The 14,762-nt window shown below is 45.7% G+C and overlaps 1 protein-coding gene across 1 annotated transcript in view; it reads left to right on the forward strand.

Moving 5' to 3' along the window:
* The window catches only part of LOC122944179 (NADP-dependent alcohol dehydrogenase-like), a 77,384-nt gene that overhangs the window by 22,090 nt on the left and 40,532 nt on the right, over positions 1-14,762 (forward strand). Inside the window, exon 3 of the mRNA XM_044302410.1 lies at positions 12,668-12,806. Coding sequence (XP_044158345.1) covers positions 12,668-12,806 — 139 coding nt within the window. The remainder of the gene's footprint in view (positions 1-12,667; positions 12,807-14,762) is intronic.

Consider the following 14,762-nt stretch of genomic DNA (forward strand, 5'->3'; position numbering starts at 1 on the left):
CGGGTTTTTCCTTTCGCCATGCTGGCTTCAGGGGCTTTGATGAATTGGCAAATACGACGAGATCACCCACTGGCATGTGGATTAGGTGACCACTGATTTCATCCTGCAGGCTTTCTAAATCCATTTGTGTTCGCTGGCGATGCGGCAAGGGTTAATTTCTCCTCTATGCTTCGTGTAACGATTTTTTTTTTCACTTCCAGGACCGCGTCTTCTTCACCTGCTCCCCGTACGGGCCACCAATTTTGTTGCACATATGCTGAAAGTATGGTCAATAATTCCAATGTGCAAAGGGAGCGGGCTGGGTGAAGACAGAAGTGATTTTATTGAACATGTTCTGGAAAGAACAAACACATGACCTTCAGTATATGGGGATACAGGAAATGTAGCAGTAAATCCTGTTCTCCTATATTAATACACATCTCTATATTCAATAATACATTCTTAATAACAAGTATAACTTTCCTATAAGAGATATTAAACCATTAACATGAGAGTTGCTCTCGGATTATTTAATCTGCATCACAGTAAACCAATAGTGCAGTATAATATCATCAGCTTCTATAGTAATCATAGTCACTACATATTAGTACCATGTGAAACCTCATTGTACTTCACTAGCACTTGTGCATATTTATATACTCACACTGCATCACAGCAGCCTTAGCTGATTATAGGAATGTGTTATACATCATTTTAGCCTATTTATGGCTCTGAATTTTGAATCTCACCTTCAGTATATGGGTGTAACCCTGTGAAGTTACACAGGCTGCATTATCTGAAATGCTCAGTAGATGGCAGATGGACTCAGTATGCTGTTAATAAAACATTGAGCATTGGTCACATGATTGTGACATCATCGTAGGTCCTGGAGCTTTCTGGAAGTACTACATGCTCAGCCAGAGAAAGGACATGATGTGAGAGACTGCAGCACAGAGATGGAACCTTGCTGAGAGAACCTGCTTGACCCAAGATCACACCTGCTGAGAGAGGGGCCTGCTGGCAAAGACAAGCACTGAGTCCAGACGTCTGGTGAATCCAGTGAGAGGAGACTGCTGCTGACTGACCTGGCTAATCGTGTTGTGAGGGTAAGCCAAACCTCTCCCTGTATCACCACAGGGCACCTGTCTCCTCACTCACAGTAAAGACTCTGAGGTCCAGTGACGGACATTACACAGCTCAGGCTGCTTCAGTGACCCTGCAGAGCAGGACTTATAAGGGCCCCAACTCTCCCATGTGCACCAACGGCCACTAGGGCGAAGATAAGCGGGTGGGACACAGGCGTGCTTGTGGGTGGGTGAGGAAAATCCACATTGCATTGTTACCTGTATTACTCTATTGTATTTTCTTATGTATGTTGGTTAATTTGCTGCTTACTATATAAAGTAAACTCCAGTTAGGCTGTGTCAGTCTCATTGCACTAAGTATGTTCCCAGTGGGACCCCACATCCCTACCCCGGATGCTCCACTGGGTGGAGGCACTGCCGCAGACATGTACCCCAGCTCCCAGATAGCGGAGGCTCAGGATCCGCCTGTCAGGCATAGTGAGTTAACTAGGTTTAGGGACCCCAAAGACACTAGGGGGCGCCCTCAAAACCCCGTTACATGTGGAGGCACTGCTGAGATGAACTGGGGTACAACCAGTGAGAATAAGTTAAGTCCTCAGGCCACTCCCTCTTTTGCAAAAGAGTGGGCCCAGCAAAGAAATGTACCATTACAGCAAGCTGTGATGTTATGCAAAGTCCCATCCTGCTGTGAGATGAATCACGTCATCTTGTGTGTAGAAATTCGACTGGGAATAGAAATGGCGACCGTCAGGGATATCCTGCAGGATTCCGGAGGACAAACTTACATGTTAATATATTGTCATACGGACTTGGGAGACCATGAGATGCCTACCAACGTTCATTTATATGGAGCCCCGGATGAAGGATGCTCCTTAGTGTACGCTCTCCTTGATAAGAAAGAAAGGGTCTCACTGCAACAACCCTTTAAATTAGAACAGAGAGATTATGTCACAGAAAATTATTCTAAGCTCCTGACTCCCATCCCCGGAAAGACCGGAGCCATTCCTAAACAAGCTGCCCATCCTCCTAGAGGACAGGGGATGATTACTCCTAAAGCAGAATCTCATCCATCTACAGCATTACTGAAACCAGACAACCCTGAAGTACGCACCCTGCCTACAGGAGGTAGTGATGTATCGGACATACTACAGAAACTCTCAGAAGCCATAGTGACGGCAAACCACACTCATAGTTACCGCAAACTAAAGGTGTTTTCTGGGAATCAGCCTGTTCCTTCAGGAGAAGAGCCTTTTGAGGTCTGGAAGGATAATGCTATGCAGTTGTTGGAGGAATGGTCTTGTACGGATACCATAAAGAAACAGCGGTTGGTGGAGAGTCTTCGTTTTCCCGCTACAGACATGATAAGACTGTACAAGGGAGTAAATGGGCAAGCTACTGTGCACGACTATCTACAAGTTTTACAGGATGCTTATGGGAGATCAGAAGATTTGGATGATCTGTTGGTTAAGTTCCTAGCCACTAAGCAGAAGGAGCATGAAAAAGCCACTGACTATATCAACCGGTTACAGCTATCGCTTGGAAAGTTATTCCATAAAGGAGCAGTCACTGCCTCTGAGTTGGATGCTCGGCTATCTAAGCAAATTCAGAGAGGTGGTTTGACCAATAATCCAGTTATGATTCTGCTGAGAGCCAAGTTGGATGATAAAGTTCTGCCTTATTCTACATTAATAAATACAGCCAGGAGATTGGAAGATCAGACGTGTCCACCCCTACAGAAGGAGAAAGAGGATACAGAACTGTCAGCTCTTAGGAAGAAGGTGGCTGAATTGGAGCTCTTATGCAAATCACCACCAGAGAGAGCAGATCCTCCCCCTGGAAGTGGGGGGCAACACAGGAAGACTCAGAAAAAACTGTTTCCTGAGGATTCACCCCGCCGAGGGGACTGCTTTAAATGTGGAAAGTCAGGGCATTTTCAGCGGGAGTGCCCTGCGAATTCCATGAAGGTGGATGTGGAGGTGCTGGCAACCGAGCTTGAGGAGACTCAAATGACCAGGTCTTACAAGCGACGGAAGACCCGGCCTACATATAGTTTATCTGTAGGGGCCAAGATTGGGCCAAAATCTTTGATACACGTGCAAGTAGAAGGAATTCATGCTTCAGCATTACTAGATACAGGTTCTCAAGTCACCATTATCTACAGAGACTTCTATGAACGTCATTTGAAACACATTCCTATGGAACCTGCAGGAGAGTTTCAGCTATGGGGCGTTGGGTCTCAAGCTCAACCTGTGGAGGGATGCATAAAAGTGACCATAACTATTCCCCAGTTAAACACCGGGATGATATGTCCTATGGAGCTGGAAGTTTTGATATGCCCTGCAGCCAAGAAAGTGTGTGCCCCAATAATATTGGGTACTAATGCAAAGATGGTACAGGATGTATTCAAGGCCTATCTGACCGAAGTGGGAGACGTCTCCTTAGACCGATTGATGGAGGTCAGCCCTGTCCTAGGAAAAGAGTGTAGACGACTAGCCCTTGAAACAAAACCAGGGTCGTGCCACTATTCAGGAACAGAATCCGCATTTGTGAAGCCTGGTGAGACCAAAACCTTACGAGCCATAGCCTCAATGCACCATGAAATGTTGGGGGGAACGGGACAATACCTTATTGAGTCTCTGCCTGAAGAGGATCAGAAGAAGGGGTGGACTCTCATACCTGAGGTAAAAGATTGGCGAAAAAGATGGTGTCGGAGCTTTCCTGTGATGGTACAGAATTTAACCCCCACAGAAATCCGGATTGATCGTCATCAAAAGATTGGTGTGATACACCTTTTAGATCAAGTTTCGTCCATCATGTCTGTGAGTGCAGAACAGAAGGATCATGTGAAAGCACCTTTGGATTTTGATCTAGAAGATTCTCCTCTACCAAAGCAGTGGAAAGACAGCCTTCGTTCAAAACTGGCCACCCGAGAGGGAGTGTTCTCCAGAGCAGAGATGGACGTGGGGTGTTCTAAGAGTGCCACCCATGCTATAAGACTTGCTGATTCTACTCCTTTCAGAGAAAGGTCAAGAAGAATACCCCCTTGAGATGTGGAAGATGTCCGGGACATACTCCAGCAGATGGAAGGAGCAGGCATCATCACAGAGTCCCGGAGCCCCTATGCCTCACCTATTGTGGTAGTGAGGAAAAAGAATGGTTCAGTTCGGCTATGTGTGGACTACCGTACTCTGAACAAGAGGACTGTGCCAGATCAGTACACTTTGCCCCGGATAGAGGATCTTCTGAACGCCCTATCTGGCAGCCAGTGGTTCAGTGTGCTTGACTTGAGGTCTGGATATTATCAGGTACCCATGAAGAAGGAGGATCAGGAAAAGACAGCGTTCATCTGCCCTTTGGGGTTCTTCCAGTTTACCAGAATGCCACAGGGAGTCACAGGAGCTCCTGCTACTTTTCAGAGGCTGATGGAGAAAACTGTGGGGGATATGAATCCCAAAGAGTGTCTAGTGTATCTAGATGACCTAATTGTCTTCGGGAAGACACCAGAGGAGCATGAACAAAGATTGCTAAAGGTGTTGGATCGACTTCAAGCTAAAGGCCTGAAGCTATCAGTGGACAAATGCCGATTTGCCCAGAACTCTGTCACTTATGTGGGGCACATAGTCTCCGCTGAAGGAGTAGCCACAGATCCTGCTAAAATTGAAGCAGTGTTGAATTGGCCAAGACCAAATAACATCAGTGAGTTGCGGTCCTTTCTCGGATTCTGTGGTTACTACCGAAGGTTCGTGAAAGACTACTCAAAGATTGCTCGGGAGTTACATGACCTACTGAAGATTACCTCTGACGTAAAGGGTGCTAAGGCACTATATCCTAAAGACCCCTTTGGAGAAAAATGGACTTCAGGATGTGAAGATGCCTTTCTGACATTGAAGAAGAGACTTACAGAAGCTCCTGTCTTAGCCTATGCAGACCCTGAGAAACCATATATCCTCCATGTGGATGCCAGTATGGAAGGCCTAGGGGGTGTATTGCACCAAAGTTATCCAGAAGGATTGAGGCCGGTGGCTTATATAAGTAGAAGTCTTACAGGAGCAGAGAAGAACTATCCAGTCCATAAATTGGAGTTTCTGGCACTCAAGTGGGCCATCGTGGATAAGCTGCATGACTATTTGTATGGAGCAACATTCGAAGTAAGGACTGACAACAATCCACTTACCTACATCCAGACTACAGCTAAGCTGGATGCCACAGGACATAGGTGGTTGGCTGCCTTGTCAAGCTACAGTTTCAGCCTGAAGTACAAGCCTGGGCCCAAGAATGTCAGCGCAGATGCCCTGTCCCGCAGACCTAGACTCCCTCCTCACCAAGAAGAAGAGGAGTGGGAAGAGATCCCTGGGCCGGGGGTAGGAGCCTTTTGTCAGATGTATGTGGTGGCCGAGAGTCAAGAAGAATTTGCCGAGCTAAGAGGGATAGACTCCATTAGCCACTCTCCAGAAGCCGTGCCTGAGGTGTTCCATGCTCCAGTCATGCTTCAACAGTGGTCCAGTATAACCACAGAAGACAAGAGGAAGGCTCAAGCGCAGGACTGGTATATTGGGATAGTTATCAGAGCCATAAGGACTAAGAATCCTAAATTGCTGACTTCTCTACCCGTGAGTCAAAGAGAATTATACCGAAGAGAATGGAGCCGACTACATCTCGAAGATGGAGTACTCTATAGGGTTGTGAAGTATCATGATCACCCTGACAGAAAACAATTGGTACTACCGCACAGACACCGTGGGATGGTCCTGAGAGCTCTCCACGATCAACATGGGCATCTCGGGGTGGACAAGACCTATGGCCTAGTACAAGATCGGTTCTATTGGCCTCGCATGAGGGAACATGTCGAGCAACATGTAAAGGCATGCAGGAGGTGTATCCAGAGGAAGACCCTGCCTGTGAGAGCTGCCCCTATGGGTCATCTGAAAAGTACGGGACCCATGGATCTTGTGTGCATGGACTATCTCTGCATTGAGAGCGATACAGCGGGAATTGGAAATGTGCTGGTGGTAACGGACCATTTCACCAGATATGCTCAAGCCTTCCCCACTAAAGATCAAAAGGCTGTGACTGTAGCCAAAGTCCTTTGGCAGAAGTATTTTATTCACTATGGACTACCCAATCGGATACACTCTGATCAAGATAGAGACTTTGAGAGTAAGTTGATCAAGGAGCTGTTGGACATGTTGCAGGTGCAGAAGTCCAGAACCACACCTTATCATCCGGAAGGGGATGCACAGCCAGAACGATTCAATAGGACCCTCCTAGATATGCTAGGGACTCTCAAGCAAGTCGAGAAGCGGTCTTGGAGTAAACATGTGGAAGCCATGGTCCACGCATACAATTGTACAAGGCATGAATCTACAGGGTTCTCACCCTATTTCCTAATGTTCGGAAGAGAAGCTCGATTGCCGATAGATGTCCGTTTGGGAGTGTCTCCTGATGGAACAGATTCAACTTCACACTTTCAATATGTGAGGAACCTCAAACAAAACCTTCATCGGGCCTATGAGTTGGCTACCCAAGCTGCAGCAAAGATGGAAGAACGGAACAAAAGAAGGTATGATTCTAAGGTGAGATATCGGGAGATTCAAGCAGGGGATAAAGTTCTTCTCCGGAATCTAGGTGTGCCTGGAAAACACAAACTGGCTGACAGATGGAAAGATATCCTGTTTGAGGTTGTGTCCAAACTGGAAGGACTGCCAGTGTACAACATTAGGGGCCCGGAGGGCCGAATAAAGGCTTGGCATAGAAACCATCTGCTTCCAGTTGTGTATGCTGATGAAGAGGAAGAGAGTAGTGAAGAACTGGAGGAAAACCCAGCAGAGAGTCCTGGAAATGGGACAGAGGAGACCCCGGGAAGAAACACAGCAATTGCCTCCTTTAACTCCTGTGGTTTCACCAAGTCCTGAAACCTCTCCTGGGTCACAAAGTTCTCCAAGGTTGAATCCAGAAAGTCCATGTTTTGTGCCTGGAACTTCCCTTAGAGACTCTACTTCGAGGGCAGGAGTTGAAGTTCCACAGTTGATGTCCCAAGATCCTCTCCCACAGCGAGAACTGAGACACAGCACCAGAGTGCGGCAACCCCCTAGGGCCCTAGTTTATGATAATATAGGAGAGCCCAGTTATGCCCCGCTGACACAAGCCGCATCTAAAATGGCCACTTTCCTACATGCACTAGCTGAAGTGGTAAATGTTAGCGACTCTTTACCCTAGATAACTAGCTAGCTAGGATGTTACTGTGTTAACTGTACTGTACGTATGCTAAACCTTTTTCTGTTGAGTTTTTGTTAAGCTCCCTGGCTAGGACTTGCCAGTGGAAGGCAAGTATTTTCAAGGGGGAGCATGTAACCCTGTGAAGTTACACAGGCTGCATTATCTGAAATGCCCAGTAGATGGCAGATGGACTCAGTATGCTGTTAATAAAACATTGAGCATTGGTCACATGATTGTGACATCATCGTAGGTCCTGGAGCTTTCTGGAAGTACTACATGCTCAGCCAGAGAAAGGACATGATGTGAGAGACTGCAGCACAGAGATGGAACCTTGCTGAGAGAACCTGCTTGACCCAAGATCACACCTGCTGAGAGAGGGGCCTGCTGGCAAAGACAAGCACTGAGTCCAGACGTCTGGTGAATCCAGTGAGAGGAGACTGCTGCTGACTGACCTGGCTAATCGTGTTGTGAGGGTAAGCCAAACCTCTCCCTGTATCACCACAGGGCACCTGTCTCCTCACTCACAGTAAAGACTCTGAGGTCCAGTGACGGACATTACACAGCTCAGGCTGGTTCAGTGACCCTGCAGAGCAGGACTTATAAGGGCCCCAACTCTCCCATATGCACCAACGGCCACTAGGGCGAAGATAAGCGGGTGGGACACAGGCGTGCTTGTGGGTGGGTGAGGAAAATCCACATTGCATTGTTACCTGTATTACTCTATTGTATTTTCTTATGTATGTTGGTTAATTTGCTGCTTACTATATAAAGTAAACTCCAGTTAGGCTGTGTCAGTCTCATTGCACTAAGTATGTTCCCAGTGGGACCCCACATCCCTACCCCGGATGCTCCACTGGGTGGAGGCACTGCCGCAGACATGTACCCCAGCTCCCAGATAGCGGAGGCTCAGGATCCGCCTGTCAGGCATAGTGAGTTAACTAGGTTTAGGGACCCCAAAGACACTAGGGGGCGCCCTCAAAACCCCGTTACATGGGGATACAGGAAATGTAGCAGTAAATCCTGTCCTCCCATAAACCAAGATCTGGGTTATTCAGTTCCCCTTTGCTGTTTGTACCTCTGCTATTCAAGCTTTCTCTCTGCTGCCATCTACTGGTGGTTAATAGCAATGTCATGAATTTCATATAATACAGTTATACTTGTGTATTGTTGAAGCTAGAAATTGACCTGGGACACGTCACCACTACAGCCAGTGACTTGCTGTAGTGACCACGTGACTCACGTCAAACATGATATTGACGCAGAGGAGTCGGAACACAGGGGTGGAATCGGGTAAGCATGATTCCCTCTGAAGATCCAGCCACCCTGGAGGGTCTGCCCATAAACGACATGTTCATTGGTCAAATGGCCTAGATGCAGAGTCCAATGTAAGTGAAGTGGGCTGAGCTGCAATACCAAGCACAGATACTATACAATGTATGGCGCTTGTGAGCAAAGAGAATGCCGCTGCACTTTTGTGAGCGCCAGCTCATCTGTGGGGTCCCGGGCAGGGGTGCACCACCAATGAGGCCAGGTGAGGCGATCGCCTCAGGCAGCACCAGGTAGGGTCAAGAGGGGGGCAGCTGAAGGGCCATGGGCTGAAGAGAAGGAGTTGGGTTAAGAAATTGGCAGTGGGAACGAGGAGCGCTTTTTCAGTTTTTGCCTCAGGCAGCAGAAAGGCTAGGTGCACCCCTGGTCCCGGGTGTCGGACTGCCACTGATCAGGTACTGATAACCTATTCAGAGGACAGATAATGAGAAAAAAAAGTCTCAGAAAACCGCTTTAAAGTCTATTGCAGATCATAGAATTCTTGCTTGCCTTTCCAAACACAGCAGATCCAAAGGAGAGATTTATGGCAAGTATTTGCTTTAACTGTGTGTGACTAGAAAGAGCCACACAGGTTCTGGCCACAGAGCTCTGCCATGTGCATGTGTCCTAACTATGCCTCTACTCAAGTCACTAATGGTGTGCTGATTCTTTACAATTCCTGCTTCAACAAGTTCTTGTCAATAGGCCGGTATCTTGTTTAGGACAAGGTGTGTCACCCAGCTGCAAACCTCTCCTTCGAGGCTGTAGTTCAGACAGATAGGCACACAGTACTACACACTGACAGGATGTAAAGGAAAGCTGGCGCACATTGTTTTCTTGTTTCTAGCCAGCTAGATATATTCCGTTTGCATTCTGTTTTTTGCATTATTTTCAATGGGTCCGCAAAAAAAAAAAGTACTCTGTATGCATTTCGTTTCCGCATTTCCGTTTATCCGTTCAAAAATAGAACTTATCCTATTATTGTCCACATAACAGACGAGGATAGAACAGTACTATCAGGGGCCAGCTGTTCCGTTCTGCAAAAAAAAAAAAAGGAATACACATGGACATAATCTGTATTTTTTGTGGATCCATTTTTTGCAGACCGCAAAATATTGAAAAAGTCATACAGTCGTGTGCAATAGGCCTTATTCACATGCCAGTGATTTGGTAGTAAATGTGAGCCAAAAGCAGGAGTGGACCTACACAGACAAGGTATAAGGGAAAGATCTGCACCTGTTCTGTGTTTAGAGCCGCAACTGGTTTTGGCTTAAATTCACTGAAGGAAATCACTGACCGAACACTGACTGCATTACTCTGCAGTACAGGAAGGGGTTAAAGAAATAATGTCATTACAGGCTGGTGAAGAGATCACCTGATGACCCAGTGATCGGCTTCTCTTTCCTACGGTGATTGGCTGTTATCACCAAGGAGAACCAGGGACAGATATTTTAAAACTTTCACCAAAAGGAAATGAAATGTCATACTTGGTTGGCATCTCAGCCAAGGCCACTTTACACAAGTCACTCTTTGTATTCTGTCTCCAAGCTTTGCTGTTTTCATTTCAGAACTCTTTGCATAACCTGGAAGTCTTTATCCGTTCATTATACATCCAGTATACAGAAGATTGTATCTCAGGATACCAAAATAACTAGATTGTATTGATCTTGCACATTCCTCTGAACTACTGGCCACCTGGAAATCCATGCCTTTGTCCTATAGGAGTCTAATGACTACTACTATCATGTCTGCATACACAGACCCCTGTCTATATGCTGTACTAGAAGGTCTCCAGTGAGCAATGCCCCCTCTATGTGCCAGTATTAAAAGCTACCCTATAGAATGGTGACTATTTTTTCCCTTATGAAAGTATCAATGTGTTTTTGCCAAAATACTGTGCACTCATGAAAACATAGGCTTTCAACGATATTCTGTTGAATGACTTAACACGGTCACATCTTTCACATATTTACTTTGCCTTCTGTATTATCATTATTTTTAGAGTTGATCCAGAAGAAGGTAAAAACACAAAGCAGAAGGCAATTTTCCTAATTTTAGGGAAAAAATCCTTCTTGAATCCAAAACAGACAATCAAAAGAAATCTCTGGATCAATGACCCACTTTCAGTAATCTAGTAACGAGAATGCGTAATATTGTTACTCTCAAGGTTCCTTTGGAATTCATCTAGTGAATTCACCATCACCCCCTTCTCTGGCCGAGAGTTCCATGGTCTCACTGCTCTCACAACGTTGGTGTAGAAACCTTCTTTCCTCTAGAAATATATGATGCCACCTGAGTAGCAGAGCGTTGAGTATTTAAACTGAAGATCATGGCAGAAATCTCTGTATTCTTCTTACATATATTTAAAAACATGATCACTTTTCTAAACTAAAAACCCCAAATTTGATAATCTTTCTGAGAACTGTAGTCTACCCATGCCATAAAAATTTAGGGCAAATACTCGTAGTCTAGAAATTGCGGTGGTCTGGTAAGCATTGAAAATAGTAACCACAAACTTCTAGCAAAAGTCAAACCAACAAGAGATGGGTTCATCACAGCTGCTACTTTGCTCTAACAATTAATAGGGATCACGTGGGTTAAACTCCCACCAATTTGAATGTTGACGACCACTTTAGGTTCAATACCCCTTTTAGGTGTACATTATATGTTGAGCAACAAAGTAACTATTTTGGGTTACTTACCTCATAGTGATTTAGAGTTACATTCATGACTTGATTGGACATGATAGACTTGTGCCTCTGAACCCTATCAACTATGCAACTGTGACTAAAGGTAACTTTAGCATTTTGCTGGTTTTCAGTTAACAAGAGGCAATACATTGTTGGAAAAAGTGACATTTTACGCAGTTACAGATAATCTATTAGGTCATGTGTCCCAGAGGGCAACCTTACAATCTTACAGGCATTAGCGTGTACTAAGGAATGGAAAAAACAGGAAATAAATCATCAACACAAAATCAATATAGCAAATATTTAAGTTAAACCCCTTTGTATCCTGGAACTGTGACAAGTTGTCAGAATCGAGATCACATTAAAGGGCATTTGTGCCTATGAAACTGGCTGACCGGTTACATGTGCACTTGGCAGCTGAAGGCATCCGTGTTGATCCCATGTTAAAATGTATCCACATTGCTGAGTAAGGTCTTTTAATATATGCAAATGAGCCTCTAGGAGCAACGGGGTTGTTGCAGTTACACCTAGAGGCTCTGCTGTCTCTGCAACTGCACTTTGACTGACAGGACCAGACAGCGAAAACGTCATCAGGCCTGGCCCTGTCAATCAAAGTGCAGAGATAGCGGCAGCTGCAGAGAGAGCGGAGCATCTAGGAGTAACGTCAAGGCCGCCTTTGCTCCTAGAGACTTATTTGCATATTTTAAAACATAATTTTTCTCATCAATACGGGCACATATGAACATGGAACCAACACATTACCATTTGAGTCGTTTATTCCAAATTTACCTGACAAATGGGCAATATACTCACAGTGCTCATGTTAATGCTGGAGGTGGTTTTGAACTCTGCAGCTATGGAGTCAGCAGAGCATTGTCAAATCTTGCACACTATGCTTTGCAGTACTGCGACCATGCTCTGTCATTTTGCATGTCTACCACCTTGTGGCTGAGGCTTTATAATTTGGAGTTCTGAATAAGAAAAAAATATTCTCTAAATAGATGGATCTTTTAAAAAAAATGCATTAATTAATACATCAGCACAGAATTTCACCAATTTAGACTGAAGGGGCATTCTCATGAAGACAACTATTGTTCATATACCTGTCTATGGACATAATAGGGGAGCGGGATCCCACTCTATGAGCAAGAATGGATATCTGGATAGTTGCATGTGACACTACATTTCCCTGGCTGTTCATGGAACCAAACTGAAAGGAGCTATCCTACTAAGCAACTTTATCTTCAATGTGAAGTTTTAGAATGAAGTCTTAGAAATTACAAGGTGTGTTGTCCAAAAAAGATCTGTGTCGGACTTGTCCAGTCTGTGCTGTTGTTCACTACAGGTTTCTAAAAAGGGTAAAATATTTTGTATTTTTTCCATTGTACACAGATAATTTCTTCTGGTATTTGCGGATCTGATAACAGTGCACTGGAAGGAAAAGTAGTAACAAAGTTTCCAGTGATCTTGGGTCATGAAGCTGTTGGAGTGGTTGAAAGCATTGGTCAGGGAGTCACCATTGTTAAACCAGGTGGGTCAGAAGTAATGTGTTGTACTGAAGCTAATATATGCATATGGCAGAGCAATAACATCATTGTGGTTGTGGTTTTCATTGACACTGATCAACAGGAATAAGTGTAAACTATAGTAAATCTGGTGGGCTGCGGAGTCCCCTCGTTTTAAGCCCTGCTCACTTTACTCACTAATAGAGTTGAGCGAACACCTGGATGTTCGGGTTCGAGAAGTTCGGCCTAACTTCCCGGAAATGTTCGGGTTCGGGATCCGAACTTGACCCGAACTTCGCCCCAAACACGGACCTCATTAAAGTCAATCGGGACCCGAACTTTTCGGCACTAAAAAGGCTGTAAAATAGCTCAGGAAAGGTCTAGAGGGCTGCAAAAGGCAGCAAAATGTAGGTAAATCCCGTGCAAACAAATGTGGATAGGGAAATGAATTAAAATAAAAAGAAAATAAATTAAAATTAACCAATATCAATTGGACAGAGGTCTCATGGCAGAGAATCATGCTTCATGTCACCCACCACTGGAACAGGCCACTGTCAGATATTTTTAGGCCCCGGCACCCAGACAGAGGAGAGAGGTCCCATAGCAGAGAATCAGGCTTCATGTCATAGCAGAGAATCAGGCTTCATGTCACCCAACACTGGAACAGGCCACTGTCAGATATTTTTAGGCCCCGGCACCCAGACAGAGGAGAGAGGTCCCATAGCAGAGATTCAGGCTTCATGTCATAGCAGAGAGTCAGGCTTCATGTCATAGCAGAGAATCAGGCTTCATGTCACCCAACAATGGAACAGGCCACTGTCAGATATTTTTAGGCCCCGGCACCCAGACAGAGGAGAGAGGTCCCATTGCAGAGAATTAGGCTTCATGTCATAGCAGAGAATCAGGCTTCATGTCACCCAACACTGGAACAGGCCACTGTCAGATATTTTTAGGCCCCGGCACCCAGACAGAGGAAGGAGGTCCCATAGCAGAGAATCAGGCTTCATGTCATAGCAGAGAATCAGGCTTCATGTCACCCAACACTGGAACAGGCCACTGTCAGATATTTTTAGGCCCCGGCACCCAGACAGAGGAGAGAGGTCCCATAGCAGAGATTCAGGCTTCATGTCATAGCAGAGATTCAGGCTTCATGTCATAGCAGAGAATCAGGCTTCATGTCATAGCAGAGAATCAGGCTTCATGTCATAGCAGAAAATCAGGCTTCACGTCACCCACCACTGGAACAGACCATTGTCAGATATTTATGCCCCGGCACCCAGACAGAGGAGAGAGGTCCCATAGCAGAGAATCAGGCTTCATGTCATAGCAGAGAATCAAGCTTCATGTCACCCAACACTGGAACAGGCCACTGTCAGATATTTTTAGGCCCCGGCACCCAGACAGAGGAGAGAGGTCCCATTGCAAAGAATCAGGCTTCATATCATAGCAGAGATTCAGGCTTCATAACACCCAACACTGGAACAGACCACTGTCAGATATTTTTAGGCCCCGGCACCCAGACAGAGGAGAGAGGTCCCATAGCAGAGAATCAGGCTTCATGTCATAGCAGAGAATCAGGCTTCATGTCACCCACCACTGGAACAGGCCACTGTCAGATATTTTTAGGCCCCGGCACCCAGACAGAGGAGAGAGGTCCCATAGCAGAGATTCAGGCTTCATGTCATAGCAGAGATTCAGGCTTCATGTCATAGCAGAGATTCAGGCTTCATGTCATAGCAGATATTCAGGCTTCATGTCATAGCAGAGAATCAGGCTTAATGTCATAGCAGAGAATCAGGCTTCATGTCACCCACCACTGGAACAGGCCATTGTCAGATATTTAGGCCCTGGCACCTAGACAGAGGAGAGAGGTCCCATTGCAGAGAATCAGGCTTCATGTCATAGCAGAGAATCAGGCTTCATGTCACCCAACACTGGAACAGGCCACTGTCAGATATTTTTAGGCCCCGGCACCCAGGCAG

The sequence above is a fragment of the Bufo gargarizans genome, chromosome 1 (genome assembly GCF_014858855.1).
Source record: "Bufo gargarizans isolate SCDJY-AF-19 chromosome 1, ASM1485885v1, whole genome shotgun sequence".
Taxonomy (NCBI): domain Eukaryota; kingdom Metazoa; phylum Chordata; class Amphibia; order Anura; family Bufonidae; genus Bufo; species Bufo gargarizans.